We start from the raw sequence: 21384 nt of genomic DNA on the forward strand, positions 1-21384 counted from the left end.
AAAGATGGATGATGAAGCCATATGTTGATTTGAGGCATGCCCCCAGCCTTAGCCTCATACCTGGTCTCTGTAGATCAGTGGTGCCAACACGTTTTCCCTTTGAGGGCCAAAACTTAATCGAGGGCCAAAAGTAAACATTATTCTAATATATCTATTTTACTGTGAGAGTGACCACTTTTGACCTTGAAGGTCTTCATCACAGTACTTTGTACCCTGAGGAGGACCTTTAATGTCAAACCCGTTCTATTGTTATGTAAATAGCCATGTTTTGAATAAAGGCTTTTCCAACTAATTCAAATTTTATTCCTGCTACATGCATGAGTTTCAAAAGTGTGTTGATTATACAGAGATATAAAAATACTCGAGCACACTACTGCTTCTTTTTTTAATCTATTTTATCTTATTGTTAAGATGCAGAAATATTCCCGCATTTGACTGACTTCATGTGCAACCTGCCCCTCAGTACTTATTTGGAAACATTTGCTGGGCCAAATCAAACCTTACCGCAGGCCAACTTTGGCACGTGGGCCCCACTTTGGGCTGCCATGCTATAAATGCTCTGTTCGACCACCCTTTATCCCTCTCCTCGACCCCGATCATCCACCGAACACAACCCTCATCTTGAATGTACAAGCTATTTCAAATAAAACTGCTTTCATGCAACATAATATCTTGGTCTTTCTACAAGCTGCACTCATATGCATTGACTGATAGCTGTGTCAGTTTATTGGTTTCCAGTGGTTTTTAGGTTGTCATGAAAAGCTGAGTTTGAAATATTCTTCATTTAGTCATAAATGATGCTTTTTTTATCTTTGTTTCCTTATACAAAAAATGGATTCCTTCTATTGCCAACCCATAACTTGACACTCAACTTGACAGGAAACCTGGTTCGACAGGTAATTCATTAACACACAAGCTGCCACAATGATTCCTGGTCATAGCAACCAGATACTGCGTTCCTTGCCAGAACAATGAACGGATGCATTTCCTCCCCATTGAACCACAGGTAATGAGGGCTCCCATTGTGTTTTCAGATCCCTGCGCAGTGTGCTCATTGCACACCTGTTTAACCTTCACTAGACTAGATGAACACATATGGCTCGCCACTATATGTTAGCTGGTCACCAACGTGAGACTGCACTGTATAAATCAAGTATCTCACACCATCATCATTTATGTGGGTATTTCAGGAGAACTCAAGAATGAAATAATTAGATGTTGATATAGTGTCTCGTGTTCTTCTCTGTTAAACAAGCACAGTTAAATTCTGTTCAAACACGACAGACGTCAGCGTTAGCAGTATGACATAACCAAGGAGGGTTTTTGTAATATAACATACTGAACCATCACAGACCCTATACAAACATGGCAGGTCTGTAAATGATGTTATCTCTGGTGCATTGACAGTGTTTGTTTATGTGACATCATGTCATTCGGGGTGTGGCTTTTCTTGACCTAGCTCTAAGAGAGAAGTGCACTCTTTCAAATGAATTCACACCGCCAGTAATCCTCTGGGGCTAGCCACACATGGTTAGTTGCTCAAACTTCACATAGAAAGCGGTCGTTATGGAGCGCTCGGGGAAATTATCCATTGTATCACGGGAGAATTGTAACGAGTGTCACTCCAGCACGAGTGTAACACGTGTTGTTGTCAAAGGTGTGGCAATGGAAGTGTAAACATAAACACATTTGTAGCTAAACACAATGGGCCTCATTCACCAATATCTTCTTAAGAATCTTCTTAGATTCTTTCTTAAGTTGTTCTTAAGAGGTTCCTTAAGAAAACCCTATGTCAGATTCACCAACTCGTTCGTAAGCCTCAGAATTGTTCGCAGCTGTGTTCTTACATTGATGAAAGCCGCAGGAGCAATATATATGCCATTGTTTTGCGGGCCTTGGATGGAGAAATGCCACGTATAAATAGGCTGGGGGGTTACTAATTGATGGCATGTTTCCAATTTATTTGAATTTTTCAGTTATCATTTTATCATTGGCACATTTAATTTATTTTAAAATTTAAATTCTTTGTAAATTACCAAAAATATGAAATAAATAAATAAATGAATAAATATGACAATTTATCACTGTAATATTGCATTTTATTGACCTACACAAGAGAAGAAAACACAACCATGCCAACATTTTGGCACTGAAATGTGCGTAAGAGTACTCCTGAGTGTTCGTAGGATTTGTTCTTGCCTAAGAAAAAATCCTAGATAAGAAAAATTCATGAATGCCACAATCTTTGTAAAATCTTCGTAAGTGGGACTAAAGAACAAATTTGTTCGTAAGAACGGTTCATGAATGAGGCCCATCGTTTTCTGGTTTCTACAGTGCAATGAGGATATTTTTAAATGCAAACTTTGAATTTCACTTGAGCAAAAATGTATTCCTTGTGAACATAAAGTTTCTCGTAACAACCGTTTTTGATAACTAGCTGTTCATATTATTATTTCAGTCGAAGCATTTGGTATTTGTTCCTCATGTATGTGGTGATAAGTGTGCTCTGGATTTCAGACACATATGTTAAGTATGTGAGATTGTGAAGCACAATATAATTTATTTTGAATTGACACTTCATGGCTTGACCACAAGTACAGTTATCAAGAGTATAAAATTCAATAGTTGTTTTGCCTGTCACCATTTTCAGCTTCAGCCTATGGCATTTTTACATTGCATAAATTAGCCTAGCAGCTAGCAGACTTTTTCTCTCCTCATAGTTTAACAGTTTACATGTCACTGCATCTCCAGACAAAACATCATGGTTGAATTTCAGCCTGCATTTTTTTTTTCCAGTTCAGTACCATGAATTGTTTTGTTCAATCACTCCAACTTTCCTGCCAATCTGACTAATAATCATAATGATGCAGTGTTTGGACAAACATTGCAGGTTGTGCAGCGCTCGCAACATCGCAAATTCCAGGAGGGATAGATTTGAAATAAAAAATTCCTTGAACAAATCATTACATTGGAAAACTTAATCCAGGGCATAGTTGACATTTTTGCTTGATAATTAACTTGAATAGTTAACCAAATGTACAAATAGTTGGCAATTGATTTAATACGTATTTTATTGACTTTTTATTTCCACTTCTTCACAGCAGATTTCTCAAAAGCACTATGAATTATACTTGTCAAACATAAACGTCTTTTTTATTTTACACTTCTGTATGAAATCCATTGTGACCACCTACAGCATGTTTCCAGACAGTATTTTTAAAAATAAAAAATAAAATGCTAAAAGCAACAAACACTGTATATGTTATTTTTCAGCAGTGGCCAGAGCTAACCAGGTGAGTGAATACATGAAGTGGAAATACTCATGCCCCTTAACAGAAATTGAAGGAAGTGCCACTCTTCTCATTTGATTTTTTAATCAGTACCGAGGTTATATCACTGCGCAGTCTGTATGAGTATGTGACAAATAAAAACCTTTGAATCTTTGAATCTATAACCGATCAAAGAGACGTGTTAGCCCCCTGTGAACCTTCAGCACAGTCTCACACAATCCTGCCACAAACAGCCCAGTTCACCTCCTTCATCATGGTGTCAGGTCTTAATACTTGTGTCCACATCACAGGTCCATATTTCTTCTTGAGGCAACACATAGGATTTCGCGCTCAGCAGAATCAAAGTATTTTGGCGACAGTATCAAAGAAAAGCATGCACTTTGAAATTCTGTTTAACCAGCTTTTTAGGGCGGCCGGTATACATGTCATTTTTTGAAGAGTGACCAGCCAATGTGACACTAGAAGAGACACATCAAGGTGACTGAGAGTGGGTTGGGTGTTTGTTCAGTGCACAATGGATACATACGGACTTTGATCTCACGATGTACCCTATTGTGGAGATAAACAACACCAAAACCATTAGCTTCAGGTAATAAAAACAAAAGCAGAGAGACATTAAAGCACACACTACAGGGACCTTTATGGTTGTTTCTAAAAATGGAAGCCAAGATTCCCAGAAAGGAGGAAGAGGATGATTAACCCTGCACTCTAAAAGTGTAACTCTGTAAAAGCTGTGTTTTATCCTAATCTTAGTGAAAAAAGATCTAGGCATTTATTGTACAATCTTTCTTTCACTGGTAGAAACTAATACCATTGTAACTATAGTTATGTTTAGTCTGTTAGCTGGAAACAGCTAAAATGAAACAGGCCTACAAACATCAGAAAAAAGAAAGGAAAAGAAAAGAAAAGAAAAGAAAAGAAAAGAAAAGAAGTAAAAGAAAAAGACTCATCTTGGATTGATGTTCCTGCTATGCTTATCAATTAAATACGCCCACAAATGTTTTTCTTAAAATGCGCATAAACATCCATGTTACAGTTCTTTGAACAAAGATATTATTACTAAATTAGTTTTTAGTTTGATAAGAAATTGACAGTACTATGGATTTGGAGAATGTGCTTGTGTCTGTGTTGAACGTTTTGTGGGAACAGATTAGCTAGGTGGCAGTAAAAGGCATCATGCAATGGAAGAATTGTGAAGCCTGCATACTGTAGAAAAGAGAACCGACTTCCGGTTGCAACCAATTAATTGTCAAAGTAAAAGTATTACAGGGAAGAGGCAGCCGTGGCTTGTTAAGGTGTAGTGAAAAAGATCTATTCCTACAATATTCAAGGTATGGTTATAAATCGGTTAGACATATGCAATATGTGATTTGTTTTGGTGACTCCACTGATCTTTCTTATAGGCCTGTAGCACATAGCATCAGGCCAAAGATCTCATTCAATTGCATGTTCATGATCAAATAAATAAATAATAATTCATTAAATCAAATAAACTATCAATAAATGGCTTTCAGGCCTCCATTTCTGTATTCTTTGGTAATTTAGCTTTTCTGATATAATTAATATACTTTTTTACAAATATGATCAAAATGTAACTGGTTAATTTTGATAGCTCTATCTGGAATAGCCAATGAATATGCCAGATATATACATCTCAAAATACTTTCCATTTTAGTAGAACATTTTCAACCAAATAAACTTATGTCTCTTAGTAACCATGCATTAAGTCTAGATTGACAGTCATCAATTAGCTTCCACACATTCCTATTTCAATTTCATCTGGATCTTTGGCTGTATTTATGCCCAAATACATTTTATAGGGATGTTATAAGCCTCTCTTAAATCGCAGATGGACTGGCAACAACTCACACTTATTCAAATTCATCTTCAGACCCGAGGCCTCAGGAAAGTGTTAATAATTTGCAGAATCTTGGGGACTTCAGTTAGGTTCTTCATAAAAATTATCATATCACCTTTTTACTGGCTGGTGATTATTGGCTTCCCAAGATCATCTAACGCAGCAATACATGTTTTTTAAAAGTAGCCTAATCATGAGTGATCATTCTTTGATTCTTTCTACCATTTGGAAAAAAAAAGCAGTACACCATCTTTTTCAAGCATTTCTGATAGGCATTTCCGTAAATTGAGCCAAAAGCCAGTAGTATGAAAACCATCTGTAATGACATCTTCAATAGTTTCTCCCTGAAAATCACAAAGAGCGCATCTGTTGTTTACATCTCTGAAAAACCGACACATAGGTCCATGTTCCAGGGCCTGGCATCAACCTGCACCGCCATTATCACTAAACTTGATGCTATTATTTTGAAAAGCACGGAGCGGAAGCCGCGGCTTCACTCTCGCGTGGTTCACGTTGGTGGATGTAGGGGCGCGCGCTGGAAAACGGGAAGCAGGAACCCACCGAGGGGAAGAAGAGTGTATAATGAGCCCGCTGCTCCTGCGCTGCTCGTCCGGCTGCCTTGTGACAGTTCTCGGCTCATTTTCCGCCTCTCGAAACAAACTCGTCACACAAGCAGCGGCGGCGTCTCACCTGTATTATCTGAGAAAAACGATGCACTATCTCACGGAGGAGAGAGGACACCCCCATTCTCCCGACTACCGGATTTATTTTAGTAAGTTAACCATCGCCACCATGATGGGAGAAACCGAGTGTGTCCCCTGTGTTCAGGTTACCGGTGTATGACAAGACGAGGTGTCTGACAGTAAACCGCAGCTCGACCTCCAGGTCCAGGTAGAAGTTTGACCTTTGGAGTTGGAAGCGAGAGGTTTTGTTGACATGTGGCGCTCTTAGCACATAGCTTCAGTGTGAAACCTCGCTAATGTTAGCCCAACAGTTCCCAGCCGGTTTAAATAGTTCACAGGCAGAAAGAGAGAAGAAGGATGTTTGACTGGACAGTACTTCCTCACGTGGTGCTACTTCCTGTTGGGTGGTCATGCGGAAGGAAGCTTCATAGAAAAGAGAGAAATACTGGTCTATTCTCATCAACAGTATACAATTCAGCCATATATATAAAAAATGAGGTTAAACTAATAACACTGTGGAGCTACTTATCTACATCATAATCAACTAAATGATAGATTTAATTCATCATGTGTTTTATTGGTGATAATTTAGCCTATATGTGAGCCATGTGAGCTTAATAAGATATCACCCTGTTTTTGGTCATGGCTGCAAGTGTATTCATGCAGCAAATAATTCACAGACTAACTAATTTTGAGTGGTGTATAAACAAGGGAAAACATTAGCCACATTACTAATGCTGAACGTGAAGTCCAGTACAACCAATAAATCAACAGTAAGGTTATTTCTAATTCAAAAAGCCCCTGAATTGAGGATACCAGTTGTAACTGACAGTGCAAAACTATGTTTTTAGTGGCATCTAGTGTTTAGGTTGCAGATTACATAGCAACCAACTGAATACACCTCATCCCACCATCCGTAGGCTATAGGAGACATTAAAGTGGCTCCTAAAAATGTGAAACGCCCACTCTTGAGTAATTTCTGCCATTAAATCCCTTTAAATCGTACACACTGGACCTTCAAGTCACAGTGTATTTCCATGTGTTCTATTCTTTTACATCGTCCCTTCTTAGATAAACTTAAGTAAATGACTACAGTGAGTGTTTTGACAAAAAAAATCTTTGCATCTATTTGTCAGCTTTTTCTGGGGCTTTTCAACTGCCTTCCTTAGTGGATTGAATTTATTATTTTATAATTGACATGTATGGAGGTTTTATTTTTCGACTTGTTTTTGTTTGTTTGTCATAGAAAATTCTGAAGGAAAATACATTTCACCGTTCCATGACATTCCTCTTATAGCCGAGACGGAACAGGTACCTTTTTAATTGCAGAAATGATTATTGATTGATAAATACTGCAGATGTTTTATGACCTATGTTTAGCTATTACCATGCGTAAACATTATATTCCCACCAGGAATACACTGATTTTGGTTTTCTCTTACAGTATAATGATGTGCCGGCTAAAAAACCCAAGAAGAATGAGAGTGAGGTACATTAAATTCATTTAATTGTTGTCGCTTTTACCACCTGAAAACATTCACCCCAGCATATACTGCATATAGCTTTCTTCTGTACTTGCAGGTAATCTTCAACATGGTTGTGGAGGTTCCTCGGTGGTCAAATGCTAAAATGGAGGTGAGAAGGGTATATACAGTACCTCATATTGAAGGAATATTGATGTCATTATTACACTTTCCAAAGGCTGACATGGCATTTTAAATAATTTTAACACTAGAGGTGTGCATGAACAGGTCTGTCAGCTTTCGTTTAATAAAGATAACAATGAAACTACATTTTTAAAGAATTAAACACAGCACTAGCCTGGGGCTATTTTATTTATTATTTATTGAGACCCTACATTGATGATACCAGTTGTATCAGACAGTTTCTAGGTAGGTTACCGACAGTTGTGCATAAAGTGCTTAATTTCAGTCTTCAATTACTTGCCTTCTATGAAGTTACAGTAACTTGAGGCTACTGCTATTTAAATAAGTAGCCTAGCATTTGCCAGAAGCTGAGGCCTTGGGTGTATCTTTTAACACTGGCAAAATGATGCACTTGTAAATAAATAACTCATAAATGCACACACCTACATCCACCTTCATAAGTGTTTCAATTTCTAGATTGCAACAAAAGAACCACTGAACCCGATCAAACAAGATGTAAAGAAAGGAAAGCTCCGGTATGTTGCCAACATATTTCCCCATAAAGGATACATTTGGAATTATGGGGCAATCCCACAGGTGAGGTGATTGTCTTGTACGAATGGTCTTGGTTACATTAGAAATTAGATCATTAAGATTTTTTTCTTGAGAAATGTTTTATGCACATGTCCATCATCTTCATGCTGTATTTACTTTGATCCTAGCTATGCCCATGAGTGCATTTGTGTGCATTTATGTGCATTTATATATGTTTATTTCCAAGTAGTTGTTTAAATGGTTTTGAAATCTAACTGTTCTTTGCAAAAGACATGGGAAGACCCAAACCACACAGACAAAGACACAAAGTGTTGTGGTGATAATGATCCTATTGACGTCTGTGAGATCGGCACCCAGGTAAGACCCCCAGATAATAAAAAAAAATTTAAAAAATGTTATGTGTGTGTGTATGTATATGTGTATGTGTATATATATGTATGTATGTATGTATGTATGTATGTATGTATGTTTGTTTGTTTGTTAATAAAAAAATCATTGGATCGTTGACTGTTTTTCTATTGGTCTGTTCTTCAGGTGTGCTCTCCAGGTCAGGTGATTCAGGTGAAAGTGCTTGGCATCTTGGCCATGATTGATGAGGGAGAAATGGACTGGAAGGTCATCGCTATCAATGCTGAGGATCCAGATGCCAAAAGCTTAAACAGTGGGTGATTCCCCCAGATCATCTAGAAACTGCCTTATGCTGATCCATTCTCAAAACATAGGATGATCTTAACTCATTAAATGTACTCTTTTTAATCTTTAATTAAGAATAAAGGTCATGGTAGTAATGCAAAACCCTTTAAGATTAGCTACCGACCATCCGGAACCTGTCAGATCTGCATTTGTCCACATACTATAAATAAGGTTTTTATATACATATTTTTTCATATACCTAGTTCTCGTTCAAGTGATTACATTTTGAAAACGCATTTGCAGAAATCCTTGAGAAGTTTTCCAGCTCAGACAGTTACATCAGTCTAGCTCTCTGTAGTTAAAACACTCACTGTTAATGAACCCTATGGAGTTTTTATTGTCAACATGGTTCTGTTTACATTCAGAGTTTCTTTCTAAACCATTGTGTCTTTGCTCAAGGCCAAACAAACATGTTGAATTTATTTTCTTAATCTCATATAATATTTGCAAAACTTGTTTCTCAATATTTTTAAGTCTGCATTGTTTAGGCTGCAGCTCTCTCCTAATGGTTTGATTCTGTTTTTTTTTTTTAATGAACCATTATAAATTCATTATGTTTATAAATGGAAGGAATTCATATTCAACATATTTTTCTTTGAGATGTAAACCAAAAAAACTCAATTGTAAATGGAATACAAATTCATATCTAATTCATACAAGACACAAAAGATGCAAATTGCTCCTCTGATCTTACTTTGTTGAATGTGTTTTTGTTTCTTCAGGCATAGAGGATGTCCGAAAGAGCAGGCCTGGTCATTTAGAGGCCACTGTCGAATGGTTTAGGAAATATAAGGTGCCTGATGGAAAACCTGAGAACCAATTTGGATTCAATGGACAATTCAAAGACAAGGTACTGCGACCTTTGTAACACAAAATACAGTAGTTGGATAAGACATGACCGTTTAAGTGGATAAAACTAAATAGGCTCAAATGAGTTGCTCCCTGAAGATATCAAAATGTCTTTTGCTCTGACGTTCTTTGTCCGGTTTTCAGGACTTTGCAGTTGAGATCATTAAGTCCACCCATGAGCACTGGAGGGCACTAGTGTGGAAGCAGACGAATAGTGGAGGAATTGAATGGTGAGTTGGATGAGGTAAAACCGATGCGTGCGTGCGTGTGTGATGTACATGTATTGAAATGTATTCCTTTTTACTTTTCAGCAAAAATATCTCCTGCTGTGAGAGCCCTTTCAAATGCAGTGCAGACGAGACCAAAGATGTGGTCCAGTCGGTGAGGACTTGGTGTTGTTCCACATTGATGATAGTAAACACTATAAGGATATATAAAGCTGTATAAGGCTAAGGTTTGGTAACTGTCATCTATATCATTTAACACAGGCCCCTGCGTATGGCAGTGCACATCCTGTGTCTCCAGAGGGTAAGTAAATAGTGACACACTGACTTATGGTTTTTTTAATGTTGCTACCCTAACTTTTTTTTTTTTTATCTAAATCTTCTCTTGCACAGTTGATAAATGGCATTTTGTCTGAAGCCCTAAACACAATATGGAAGCCAACAAAACTTAACATCACATGAAGCAGTTGCATCTTTTGTAAGCAGCTGGATTTATTTTTGGTAAGAACTCATTCTCCAATGTATAAAGTGCCATCTATGTTTATTATACAACAATTTGTTGGGGGGGTGGGGGAGGGGGAGACACACTAATAGCCAGTACATTGAAAATATTAGCGAATGAAGATCTGTACTTTTGTAATGTTAAGTAAAGAACCAGAAACAAGATTTGTTTTGTGTCTGGACTTTGTGTTAAGATTGAAAGTCATGTTAACGCACTCTAATTTGTGTTTTAGAATGTAAGTAATCTGTGCTTGTAATCACACACACAACGCAATTTGTATGTAACAAGAAAACATGTCTCCCTGTTTGGGTAAATAAAACAAATGAGGCTTGAACATGATATGATCTCTTTCCAGTTTCATCCGTAACTACACTCTAAAAACGTACACATGTTGACAATAATGAACACAATATAGATTTGTATTAATTTAGAGTAACAAATCAAATTGCTTTAAATAAATATAAATTTTATTAAAAAAACACCCACATCTCAGCAATATCAGGAATGATATAATAAACAGCTTTCAAATAAACTGCATTCAGTACATTACAATACTTACAGTATTAATACCCATCCTCAATTCAATTTTTTTGTAGCATACCAAACTTCAGGAGAACAAGGGAAGCCTTAAAAAATAAAATGACAGGCTAGGAGTTGCACATTTTTTTCCCTATACCTTTAGTGTCTAACTGCAAAAAGACCAAGTGTGTATCAACTGCTAGCTTAACCCTTGAGCTGAGCACATATAGTGTGCTAGCTAAGCCCAGAAAGTCATTCAAGTAATGTTGACTCACTCAGAAACACTCTGAAGCATCTTCAAGTATGGCTATGCTTTTAACCCGCTATATCTTAGACACCTCGGCTTTCTTAACCACAACCTGCTACTGTAGCTGGGTCCTGTACAAGGAAATTCAACATTTTTATGTAGATTTATTTTACAAAACTGGAACAGTTAAAAAACAAAAACTATAACTTCTAATGTCTGAGCGAACAGGATACTATAACTGTAAACATTGCTGTGACAGTGAGCATACATTTACAAAGACCTCCTGGATAATCTAACTGTGATCATTCTTTAACCTGAAAGAGTGAAAAAGGATATTTAAAGATATGATGAGGATTGCTGATAGAGGAGCTGTGGGTCAATTTGACAGAACTAGAAGAATCTACATGAACATTAAAGAATGAGCTGTATTCCTGCAATACAGGTTCTTGGTATGTACAATGTGACATAATTTATTTATTTTTTTAACACATTTACAATCTGTTTAAATAAAACATTTTGTAATTCTTTATTACATATTTTTCCTGAAAAAGAAATGAAGTGCTTTCAGAAAATTAATATGTTGAAGAGTGGGGTAAGTTGTTACTATCACATGACAGTCATTCCATTATATATCGCATTAATTAAATCAAATAGACAGGGAAGAGAAATCATTATACAATTGCTTAGTGGTTATAAATAAATTTAACTATACACTGGCACAAAGATGTGCAACTACATTTATCACTGCCCTGGTCTTGCCTCATAGCAAAAGCAAATACATTGCTTTTTATTTAGTCAATATCATACTTTCCCTTTAGTCAACTCAGTGCATATATGTTCAAATTACTTTTAAAAGGATACCACCATCCTACTAGCTAAGATATAAGTAAGAAATTGCAGGAAAGCATCTTTTTTCCTCACAAAATAATTTTGTCTGTGTGAAGTATAGAATTGGATTCAGGATGCAATGGCAAGTACCCGAATGATTAAAAAGACAAGATGAATACAGGCGATGAAGATGCACACATAATTGACATTGATTGACATGTCCCTGATTTTACAGTAACATCAAAGATTTAAGTTCAAGTAGCACTTTCTACCAAATTGATAAGAAAGTAAGAAATGAACTTGTTGCCTTTTGGTGGCCTGAAATTGAACTGTTATAACATTTTGAAAGTAATATACAAAGGAAGAGAGAAAAATATGTTATAATCCTATTGCCAAACTAGTTTTGAGGTATATGAGAGGTTTGTACTATACATTATTTAAAAGCCTTCTCACTGCCCAAAGAGTCTCACATTGTATGATTCTAGTAGGTTGAATAGCACCTCATGATATAAAATCAGTTGAAACCCAAAGAAATACAATGAAATAGGCTGTTAGCATTCTTTACAACACAAAATCTATAACAGTAACTCCAAAAAGGGAAATTAACTTACTGTACAAATCTCACCTGTTTATCTTACAGTTAGATTGCAATAATTAAAGACCCCACAGCAAGCCAGCTGCCCTCTGAAACTGACGCTGAGCTTACCCTGTTTCATGTTCCTCAGTGTATAAAAAGCACATTTACTAAGCACCACAGACAAAACTACATGTAATATTCACAGTCCAGGTTTGTCCAGGTTTCAATGAACCTAAGGTAAGGAACATTAAAAACAGTCGCTGACAACAAAAGTAAACCTGGAAAAAACAAAAATGACACAAACATGTACATTTTTTTTGCCTCAAAATGTTAAAAATGCACCATTAGAATGGCTCAATTTACAGTATAAATGACATAGGATAGTGAAAGAGCACCAACACAATGATAGTTTAAAAAAACAGATTTGTGGATAGCTCATACAACCCTCTGTTAAAAATTCATTAATTTAGATTTAGTGATGCTTAGAAAAAAAATCTGTAAATGTAGCAACACAGTTTAACCAGATTTTAGGATTTAAAGGTATTACCAAGACATTTAACTTTAATTCAATTTTATATCAACTCTAATTATCAAAAAGTGCTTTAACAAACACCGACTTGCCAAAAACCATGATGATGCTGATGATTTGACAGTGGGATGAAATTTTCAGTGTCCTGTTAAAAGAAGTCATTGAGTGTCACTCGTAGAGTGTGTTCTGGTGATAGTGTGAAGGCATTTTAATTAAAATAAATGATAATAAGCACACACTTTAGCACCGTGTCAGTGTTTTATGCCAAGATGAAATCTCCAAAATTTTGTTTAATAAAAATAAAGCCACCAAAAATGAAACTTTGTTTCCATTAAAAATAGGTCCTTGTGTATCAGACTGAAAGCACCAGAGATTTTGACAGTGTGTGTCTTGCAACAGTTGCCAAACAAAATAAATACATCCTATGGAAGGTCAACTAGTAAAGCTTGATTGTTTAAGAGGTGAAAGACCTGATGTGAAAGGTGAATTATATCACATCTAATCACATTTTCCTTTTTCAATGCAACACTGTTGATAACCTTACGGATAGGAAGGAGTGTAAAGTTGAGGCCAGTGGTGCTAGTCTTGGTTTGTCAGCAAAATGCTGTAAGCACCAGTGAAGCACCAGTGAAGCACCAGTGAAGCACCAGTGAAGCACCGTCAGTTGTCTTCTTCATGAATGTTTACTATACAAACTGACTGTAAGGCCCTGTGACCTTGGTGAAGGCGTACGGAGATGTACTGACATAGGTGTTTGTTGTGCACGACAAGGACCCCCCCTCCATTAGTGCCTGGATAAAACGCTTGTAAGGAGGCTCCCCGGTGGATTCTGATGACTCAGTATGCTCACGCTTCACCCCCTTCTTGCCCTTGCTAGGTGTCCCCTCACCACCATTCCTCTCTGCATCCTCCTCCTTCTCTCGAGCCTTTTCTGCCATCTTGGCTTCCCACAGTGCCAAACCATGCTTGGCCTCATTCATATTTTTGTGCTGGTAGAAGACCAAGGAGATGCGTGTTGGGTGGTTGCGGTCAGGGTTTTTAAGAGGTGTTGTGGCGTGAAGCTCCCGTTTCGCACACTCAATGAGGACTGAGCCATGGCTTGGTGCCACTGCCACACCACCAATGTCAGGGTCCAAGAAGTTGTGCTCATTGTCTGACCACATCTCTGGCTTTTGTGGGGTTGTTGGTGTCTGTGGTGTTCCAGGCTCCTGCTTAATACCAGAGCCCATGAGGCTCCCATTAGGCAGACCTAACCCTGACTGGGTTTCAGGGTTTAAACACCCACCACTTAACTGAGCAGAAAGCATCTGTGGACGAGCTACGCCCATCTCCGTCTTGATTTGCATATGGAAAGGATCTTGGCCTGGGGACAAGATTTGAGGACTCCGAGATAGGTATGGATTTGGGTATCCCCCAAACTGATTGCCTTTGCTCACAGCAGCTGTATAGTCTAGACCTCCATGAGCTGAAGGTGCTCTTGAGAGGGGGTCCATGAATTGGGTATCTGAGGCTCCATTAGGACCACATGGGGCATAAGGTCTCATAGGGTGAACTGGCCTCATACTGCAGGCGTCGTAACCGTTGACCTGTAAACCTGGCTCAACATACCTCGGAGGATAATTGACTCCATAACGTTGATGTACACCGTACTGTTGCTCTGTATAAAGCGTTGGCCGTTGTTGTCGATACATGTCCAGGTGCTTTGGGTTTGAAGCATAGTATGGATGGTAATTGTCAAGGGGCATTCCTCCATTACATTGATAACCTGGGTATGGACGATTTGATCCGTTAATGTAAGAGTTTGGTACATGTAGCGGGGAAGGGTAAGGGCTAGCTGGTGTTGGTGGCTGAAGGGGATACATGCTGCCTGGCTTGGAAGTGCTTGGGAAAGACCCAGGGTGGTTGGGGAACCTGGGGTAGCTGGTTGCATTTGGTGAGCCAGGATAAGGGGGAAGAATGCTCTGGTGCTGTTGTTGCGGTAGTTGCTGATGATGGGCCCCAAGGGGGTGTGTTCGTTGACCTGACTGAAGGGTTGCTCCCAGAGCGCCTGGAATAAGTCCTAGAAAACAAAACACCCAAAAGATAAAGGCCTTAGCAGCAGCAAAGAGATGAAAAGTTTTGTCAATTATTTTAGTGCTAAGTTAATATGTTCGTAACATTTCTCTACAAAAATAAATAGAATATTTAAGATATAATTTATGAAATGTGTTTGAATAAATGTTACCTACCTGCCATAGAAGTGCTCTGGGTGATATTCTCATAAGTGCCAGCTTTTGCCTTGGCCAGTAGGGCCTTCTCTGCCTTATCATTAGAGCTTTCCAGCATGGCATTCTTGTTGGCAGCTGCCTTCTTAGCATCCAGCTTTTTTTGCCGGCAAGACTTGGCAGGTTCTGCAAGCATGCGCACCTGGCGGCGGAAGGCACTAAGGACTTGGATGGCGCCTGACTTGATCTTCTCCTGCTGACCCTCCTCACTGCCAAATTCATCAGTGGTGGAAGCCTTATAAAGAGGCAGTACATGGAGCTGCTCATCCTCTGGTATCTTTCCAATCTCGCGATTATCCTCCCTTGTTAATGTACACACCTTGGGAGAAAAAAGGGTGAGTTAAATACTCTTTGTTGGGGATGTCACGGATATGAAGTACCAAGTCTGCTTTTCTTATTCCCATATTTTTTCTTAAGTCATGCTTCATTGGGACATTAGGCAACACTTGTGTGCTGTTTGAGTCTCTGTAACTATTTCTATACATATACAACATAGTTGGAAAGATAAACATTTCCCAAGTTTTGCTTACCACAGTGCTGCCCCCCTGCATGTTGTGGAGGTCTCTGTGAGCATGGGCACAGAAGTCCAGACAAGCAGTGACCCCGGAGAAGGGACGACCATCCTTGAGACCCAGACGACAATCTGGTGCCCTGTGTTCATGTTCCACCTGTGTACAGAAAACATTAGGTAAACGGAATAGTATACTAAGAGTTTCTGAAGGTCACTAAACAATGTAGTTGGTCAATCTTTACAAAACTGATGTACATAGAGGTCAGTGTAAATGCAGATACTCTCATAAAATACCTATACACAATATAAGGTTTGACCTATTATTGCTGATGAATTTCTTTGTGCAGGTTGCGTGTATACATTGTGACACAAAACATGGTTGATTTAGATTTAATGTGAAAATCAGTTACATCTTTGAGTAAAAATTGACAAAATAATCATTGAGATTTAGATGTAGAAGCGAAATGGTCTATACAATGTCTAGATATACTCACTTGGTTTCCATAAGCTTCAGGTGCCAAACTTTTATACAAGGGAGCCAGTAAGGTTGCCAGATTTTGAAAGTTTTGCTCTATTTTCTCTTCCTGAAAGACAAAAATGAGCACAATTACATGAGCACAATAATCTATCTAGCAATAATCAGGTTATGATCATATTCTGATTTGACGTATTTACATGCACTTTTGTAATGTAATTGGTTTACATGATTCAGTTAATCAGTTGGATTTCTTTCCAAGTATATAAAGTAAAACTGTTCTGATCTGTTTTTAAATGATTTTACACATGCCCAGATGTAGAAGAACGGAAGAAACTGGATAATGGTACACATATGCCAAATAAAGTAAAATATTGGGCAAATACTAGGTGTGTTTATTGGATTTTTCATAATCCGTTTTTTATCCAAAAAAGCATATTACATTATGCTGTTGACATGACCACTTGAATAATCTGGTAACTCTATAAATCAGAAAATTATTTTATAGGTTTTACAGTGTGCATGTTAACGTGCTCACTGACCAGTGTTTTGTTACCTCAATTAGCATATTATATTAAGGGTAACTCTGGTGGTCCTCTACTTTTTTTTATCATTATTATAGCTTACCTCCCTTACATCATCTCCTAGTAGCTTGAATTTTCTTGGTATCTTGCTCCGGGCAAACTTGCAGCCATTGTAGTACATACTCCAGGAGCAGCCAAAGGAGAAAGATGCTCCACAGGTGTCAGGATCTAACCCCTGGCATGCGCAGGTCCTCCTGTAAGGTGAAGACAAAGATTTGATTGTGTCATTATTGCCCAGGGTGTTCAGTGTTAGCCAGAATTGATGACTGAGGATCAAAAATAATAAAAAAGGGCAAAAAAAAACAAAAACCTGGAACAAAACAAAAGCAACAACTACATGTGCTAACACTTACTCCTCATTGAGAGCGCAGCGTCTCTGGGTGAGGGCTCCATGCTTTCTTAGAGTATCACTTAGCTCGAGGTAGAGGCGGTCAGCTAGGCTGGGTAGTATGCCCTCCCAGACCAGGATTACCACAATGATGCAGGCTGTGTCACATGTGTGACCAGTACGTTCCCGCACTAACACCAGTAGCTTTTCTTCTGTACTAGATCGACGAATTACCTGAAATGTGACAGGTGTAGGAATTTTTTCGCAGTCAGGTATTTAAGACAAACATTTCTCGAATTAAATATTCAACATTTTACAAAAAAGATTCTTACCCATTTCGCTATGGGGCACCCTTGTGTACTCTTCCCTTCCTTGCCGGTGTATATTACTTTCTCAATCCTAATGGCAGGACCAGTTAGACCAGACCTTCACAGCAAAATAGATGCATAAAAGTAAACACAGGTAAAATAGTACACAGTGACTGTGTTACACTGTCGCATGTTTACAGTAAGAAGTCGATTTGCAGTTAACCTTTTCTCCATCGACTCCCGTATACTGGCAACACTAGGCGCTGACCCCAAGTGGGTGTAGTATGGGCCTTCATCCTTCTCACTGATTTGTTCTAAATATAATAAAGGAGCACAAATTAATATTTATACACAAATTGATCAATCATGTTTCAAAACCAAAATCATGAGACTCACCAACACAGTGGCAGGATGCAATGTCATATTGTGTTTTCATGGGGGTATCTAATAGATTCCTTATAGGGGTTTCCAATAGCTTCATAGGAGACTCCATAAAGCTTTGTAAGAGTTGTTCCTTCTTAGGGGTGGAATCAGGAGGTCTTTTTAGAGTTACATTGGCTGAGGCAGCCGCTGGTAGTTCCACTCCACTCAGGTCTGTGTTAGTTGACAGAATTGTGACAGGCCCAGAAGATTCCACCTTCACTTTATTTGATGAATTAATGACAAGGGATTTTTTCTCAAACACAGGTGAAAGCTGGTACTGCCTCAGGCTTTGTTCCATTGAAGCCAAGATGCTTCCCGGCCTTTTGCTTTGATCACACAGGGTTTGTTGATTCTCCTGCTTTACTTGAATTTCACCCATGCCTGCCTCTCGCATCTGTAACTGCTGCTCCTGCTGCTGTGAACAGGGCAGCTCAAATCTGGGTCCATTTTCCATTTTCACAGCTCTCAGGCCATGTTTGGGATCGCCAATGCTCTGAGGGGGATGAGGAGGGCCCTGACGCTCCTGCTTTTGTAACAGGTGTGTACGCAGGGCTGCATGCCTCTGAAAGTCTCCATGGGCACCCATAGGCCCCAGAGGTAGTCGAGGTCCCCTTTGGAACTGAGTGCATGATATATTCAGCTGCTGTTCAGCTTTAGGATACACCTGTTGGTTTAGCGCACCTTGTGGTAAGTGAGGTTGTGACTGTGTTGAGGTCTGGGAGATGTCCGGGTGGTTGGGCTGGTGGCAGTGGTTGTTAGGCCGCTGTGGCTGAAATTGCTTGAGGTTACTGTTGCCTGAGTTTGGTGTATACTGCCTTTGATGTTGTAGTTGTTGCATCTCTGTTGTGTTATTATAACTGAATGTTGCATGGTCGCTGTGCTGGATGTGTTGGTTGTTGGATTGAGCACTATTGTTTCTTAGAGACTGGTTGGGTTGAAGCTGCTGCTGACCTGGCTGAGGCTGACTGCGAGGTCTGTAATTAGGAGACTTTAGCTGCTGCCCTTCAAATTGTGGTGGGTGGGACAGGGGGCGTTGAATGTGACAGTGCTGTTGTTGTTGCTGCTGCTGTTGCTGTGTTGGTAAAAACCCTGGTGAAAGTATATCCTGCAGGTCAGGGTCTTCACATAAGTGCTCTGACTGCATCTGGGTGTGATAGCGGCTGTCTGTCTGACGATTTTGGGGAAAGTTACACTGCTCTGGCATTTTCTGGGGTAGAGACTGATGCATCTGTGGTGCTTTAGAATTTGATTGCTGCCACTCAGGGGCAGTGTTGTGCTGGGCTGGAGCACAGTGCGTTTGGGCTGGGGGACGGTCCTGCTGTTGCTGCTGGAAGCTGTTAGACCCCTGGCTGCTGTCTGGGAAAACTCCCTGCGCCTTGAATCTTTGCGCTGAATTTGGCTCCAACATCTGGCAGTGAACCTGGGGGTTAGATGTCTGCTGCTCTGACTGAGGCTTAGCAGGGAAACCCCTCCACATGTCCGGCTCTTGTGCCTGGGACAACGGGTCACTCACTGGTTGCTGCTGGCAATGTGAAGAGTTCAGCTTCATCCAGCCTCTCTGGTGGGGAGTCGAACATGACAAGTTGGCTCTCTGCTGAGATGTGCTCTCCATCCCATTTTCTAACCCAGCATGACGTGGCTGCTGGAGACTGGGCCCCATTGATCCAGTATTGTTGCCAGCATTTTGTTTTAAGGTCTGGGGTTGAATCCCATACTGGTGCCCCCTGTCATTGACATGGTGCTGATGCTGACCAGACCCAGGTTCTTCATTTTGCCCCATCTGCAATTCAGAGTTGGGAAAGGATCCAAATCCACCTGCCTCTGTTGCCTGCAGAGGAGCATTTCGCTCCAGAAAAGAGTTCTGGTTAAACTCCTGGTTGGCTTTCACATATAAACCTTGGGGGTTTGTGTCTTCTGAATAACACTGCGGGCCATTTTGTTGTTGTGAGCCATTGGCAGTATTTGTAGGTGGTATCATGCCAGGCAGCTGACCTTGAGATAGTTCTTGACCGGAGTAAGATCGTGGCCGCTGCTGTTGATGCTGCTGATGTTGTTGCTGCTGGTGGTCTGCTTCAAAATTGTTGGAGTATCCATTCACTATGTAGCTGACAGAGTTATAACTGTTGCCTCCTTCAACACTGCCTGATGCCCCAGGTGGCTGTTGCTGTGAGTCAGGCATCTGGGTTGAATTGGGCAATCCTGAGGTTGAAGAGGGGGGTTGTGCACCTTCACTGGGCAGCTTATTTGCAAGTGAACCATTGACAGCATTAAGCTGTGGCCCAGATGTTTGTTGTGCAATTGACACTTGCTCAGGATAATACTGAGACAAAGTTTTCGTTAAAAGATCACCTGGAGTGCTTTCGATGTTTGAGGGGGGTGAAACAGCACCATTTGGAATCGATACCTGTTTATTCCTTGGTAGGCCGAAAATATCACCATTAGGAAAATGACAGTTTCTTTTGTCCAACTTAATCTCTGTCTGTGGGGTATTGCACTCAAATTCTGTTGCCTTAGTCAACTCAGGAAAGTTGTCCACCAAACTGGAGCTCATGTCCTCATTTCCTTTAATCTCAGAATCTACCTTAAGTTTCTTTGACTGGTGCACCAGTAAGGACTGCTCAGTGAGTGCATGCTTCAACTCTCCATTCATCAACTCTCCATTCATCATATAGGATCCTTGATCGAACAGCCCTTGTACTGAAGCAGGGCTGTTGCAGTTCTCCCTGTGCCTCTTCATGGAGTTTGCACCTGTGCTAGACTTGAAATGGTTCCAGTTCGTATCCCCAGTGATCTGCAGAGAATCTCCTTCTGAAGACTGACCTCCATTCTGGAGTTTGTGAGAGATGTTGTGAGATTTGCCAAATTGTGCTAATATCAGACTTTCTTCCGTCTCATGTCTGGTCTGTTCTGTTTCCATCTGGCCTGCTCAGAGTCCATCCACAGGCTGCCCTCTGTCCGTCCTGAAAGGCAGAAAGAGAAAGAAAAATATTAGTTTATTTAAACAAAGTAATGTCTTAGAATGCAATATTATGTACTATGTAATACAAACTGCTGTGCTTGTGGGACATTTTTGATTGAGTTGTGAAGTTGCTCAGCATTTGTGGTTGCAACCCTGTGTATTAAGGATGCACTGAGCTCAGGTCATGTATGTGTTATCAAATGGAAAATGGTATGAAAACAAATGTCCTTTATTGGACCCAGCATTTCTCACAGGAATTATATTTAAACTTTGTTGTGTGAAAGAGCTTTGAATATCTGATTATTCTGGAGACTGCTGCATCATAACTAACTACAGTATGGTGAAATGAAACTTTGCTGCTCTGAGATAAGATTAAGGTTTGTTAAAGCTGTTCAGGTTACACTAATAATTTTCAGGAAGCCCCATCTTTTTGGTCCAACACCAACAATCCTAATGTCACTACTTTCAGATATCCTCTTCTAACAGATATCTCACTTAACTTAAAAAAGCTGAGGCCTCAGATCTAAATGTG

At 39.5% G+C, this 21384-nt stretch overlaps 2 protein-coding genes across 3 annotated transcripts in view; one reads left to right on the forward strand and one right to left on the reverse strand.

The window, feature by feature from the left end:
- The first annotated feature begins 5659 nt into the window (after window positions 1-5659).
- On the forward strand, window positions 5660-10639 carry ppa2 (inorganic pyrophosphatase 2). Its single transcript, XM_030412575.1, has 12 exons — window positions 5660-5920; window positions 7078-7142; window positions 7276-7320; window positions 7413-7466; window positions 7955-8074; window positions 8303-8389; window positions 8567-8693; window positions 9448-9575; window positions 9719-9804; window positions 9886-9955; window positions 10063-10102; window positions 10192-10639. The coding sequence occupies exons 1-12, from the start codon at window positions 5731-5733 to the stop codon at window positions 10212-10214; spliced, it is 1035 nt and encodes a 344-aa protein (XP_030268435.1). The 5' UTR covers window positions 5660-5730; the 3' UTR covers window positions 10215-10639.
- Window positions 10640-10748: 109 nt separating this feature from the next.
- The window catches only part of tet2 (tet methylcytosine dioxygenase 2), a 30477-nt gene continuing 19841 nt past the window's right edge, over window positions 10749-21384 (reverse strand). The window contains exons 2-10 of one of the 2 annotated variants that reach the window (XM_030412562.1): window positions 17867-20853; window positions 17694-17784; window positions 17495-17588; window positions 17188-17396; window positions 16887-17028; window positions 16270-16359; window positions 15795-15932; window positions 15229-15583; window positions 10749-15059 (exon numbers count right to left, since the gene is read on the reverse strand). In XM_030412562.1, the coding sequence (XP_030268422.1) occupies window positions 13687-15059; window positions 15229-15583; window positions 15795-15932; window positions 16270-16359; window positions 16887-17028; window positions 17188-17396; window positions 17495-17588; window positions 17694-17784; window positions 17867-20810 (5436 nt within the window). In that variant the 5' untranslated portion in view covers window positions 20811-20853 and the 3' untranslated portion in view covers window positions 10749-13686. Of the gene's footprint in view, window positions 15060-15228; window positions 15584-15794; window positions 15933-16269; window positions 16360-16877; window positions 17029-17187; window positions 17397-17494; window positions 17589-17693; window positions 17785-17866; window positions 20854-21384 lie in introns of both variants that reach the window. The other variant, XM_030412554.1, reaches the window with a different exon arrangement.

Source organism: Sparus aurata, chromosome 1 (assembly GCF_900880675.1).
Source record: "Sparus aurata chromosome 1, fSpaAur1.1, whole genome shotgun sequence".
Taxonomy (NCBI): Eukaryota; Metazoa; Chordata; class Actinopteri; order Spariformes; family Sparidae; genus Sparus; species Sparus aurata.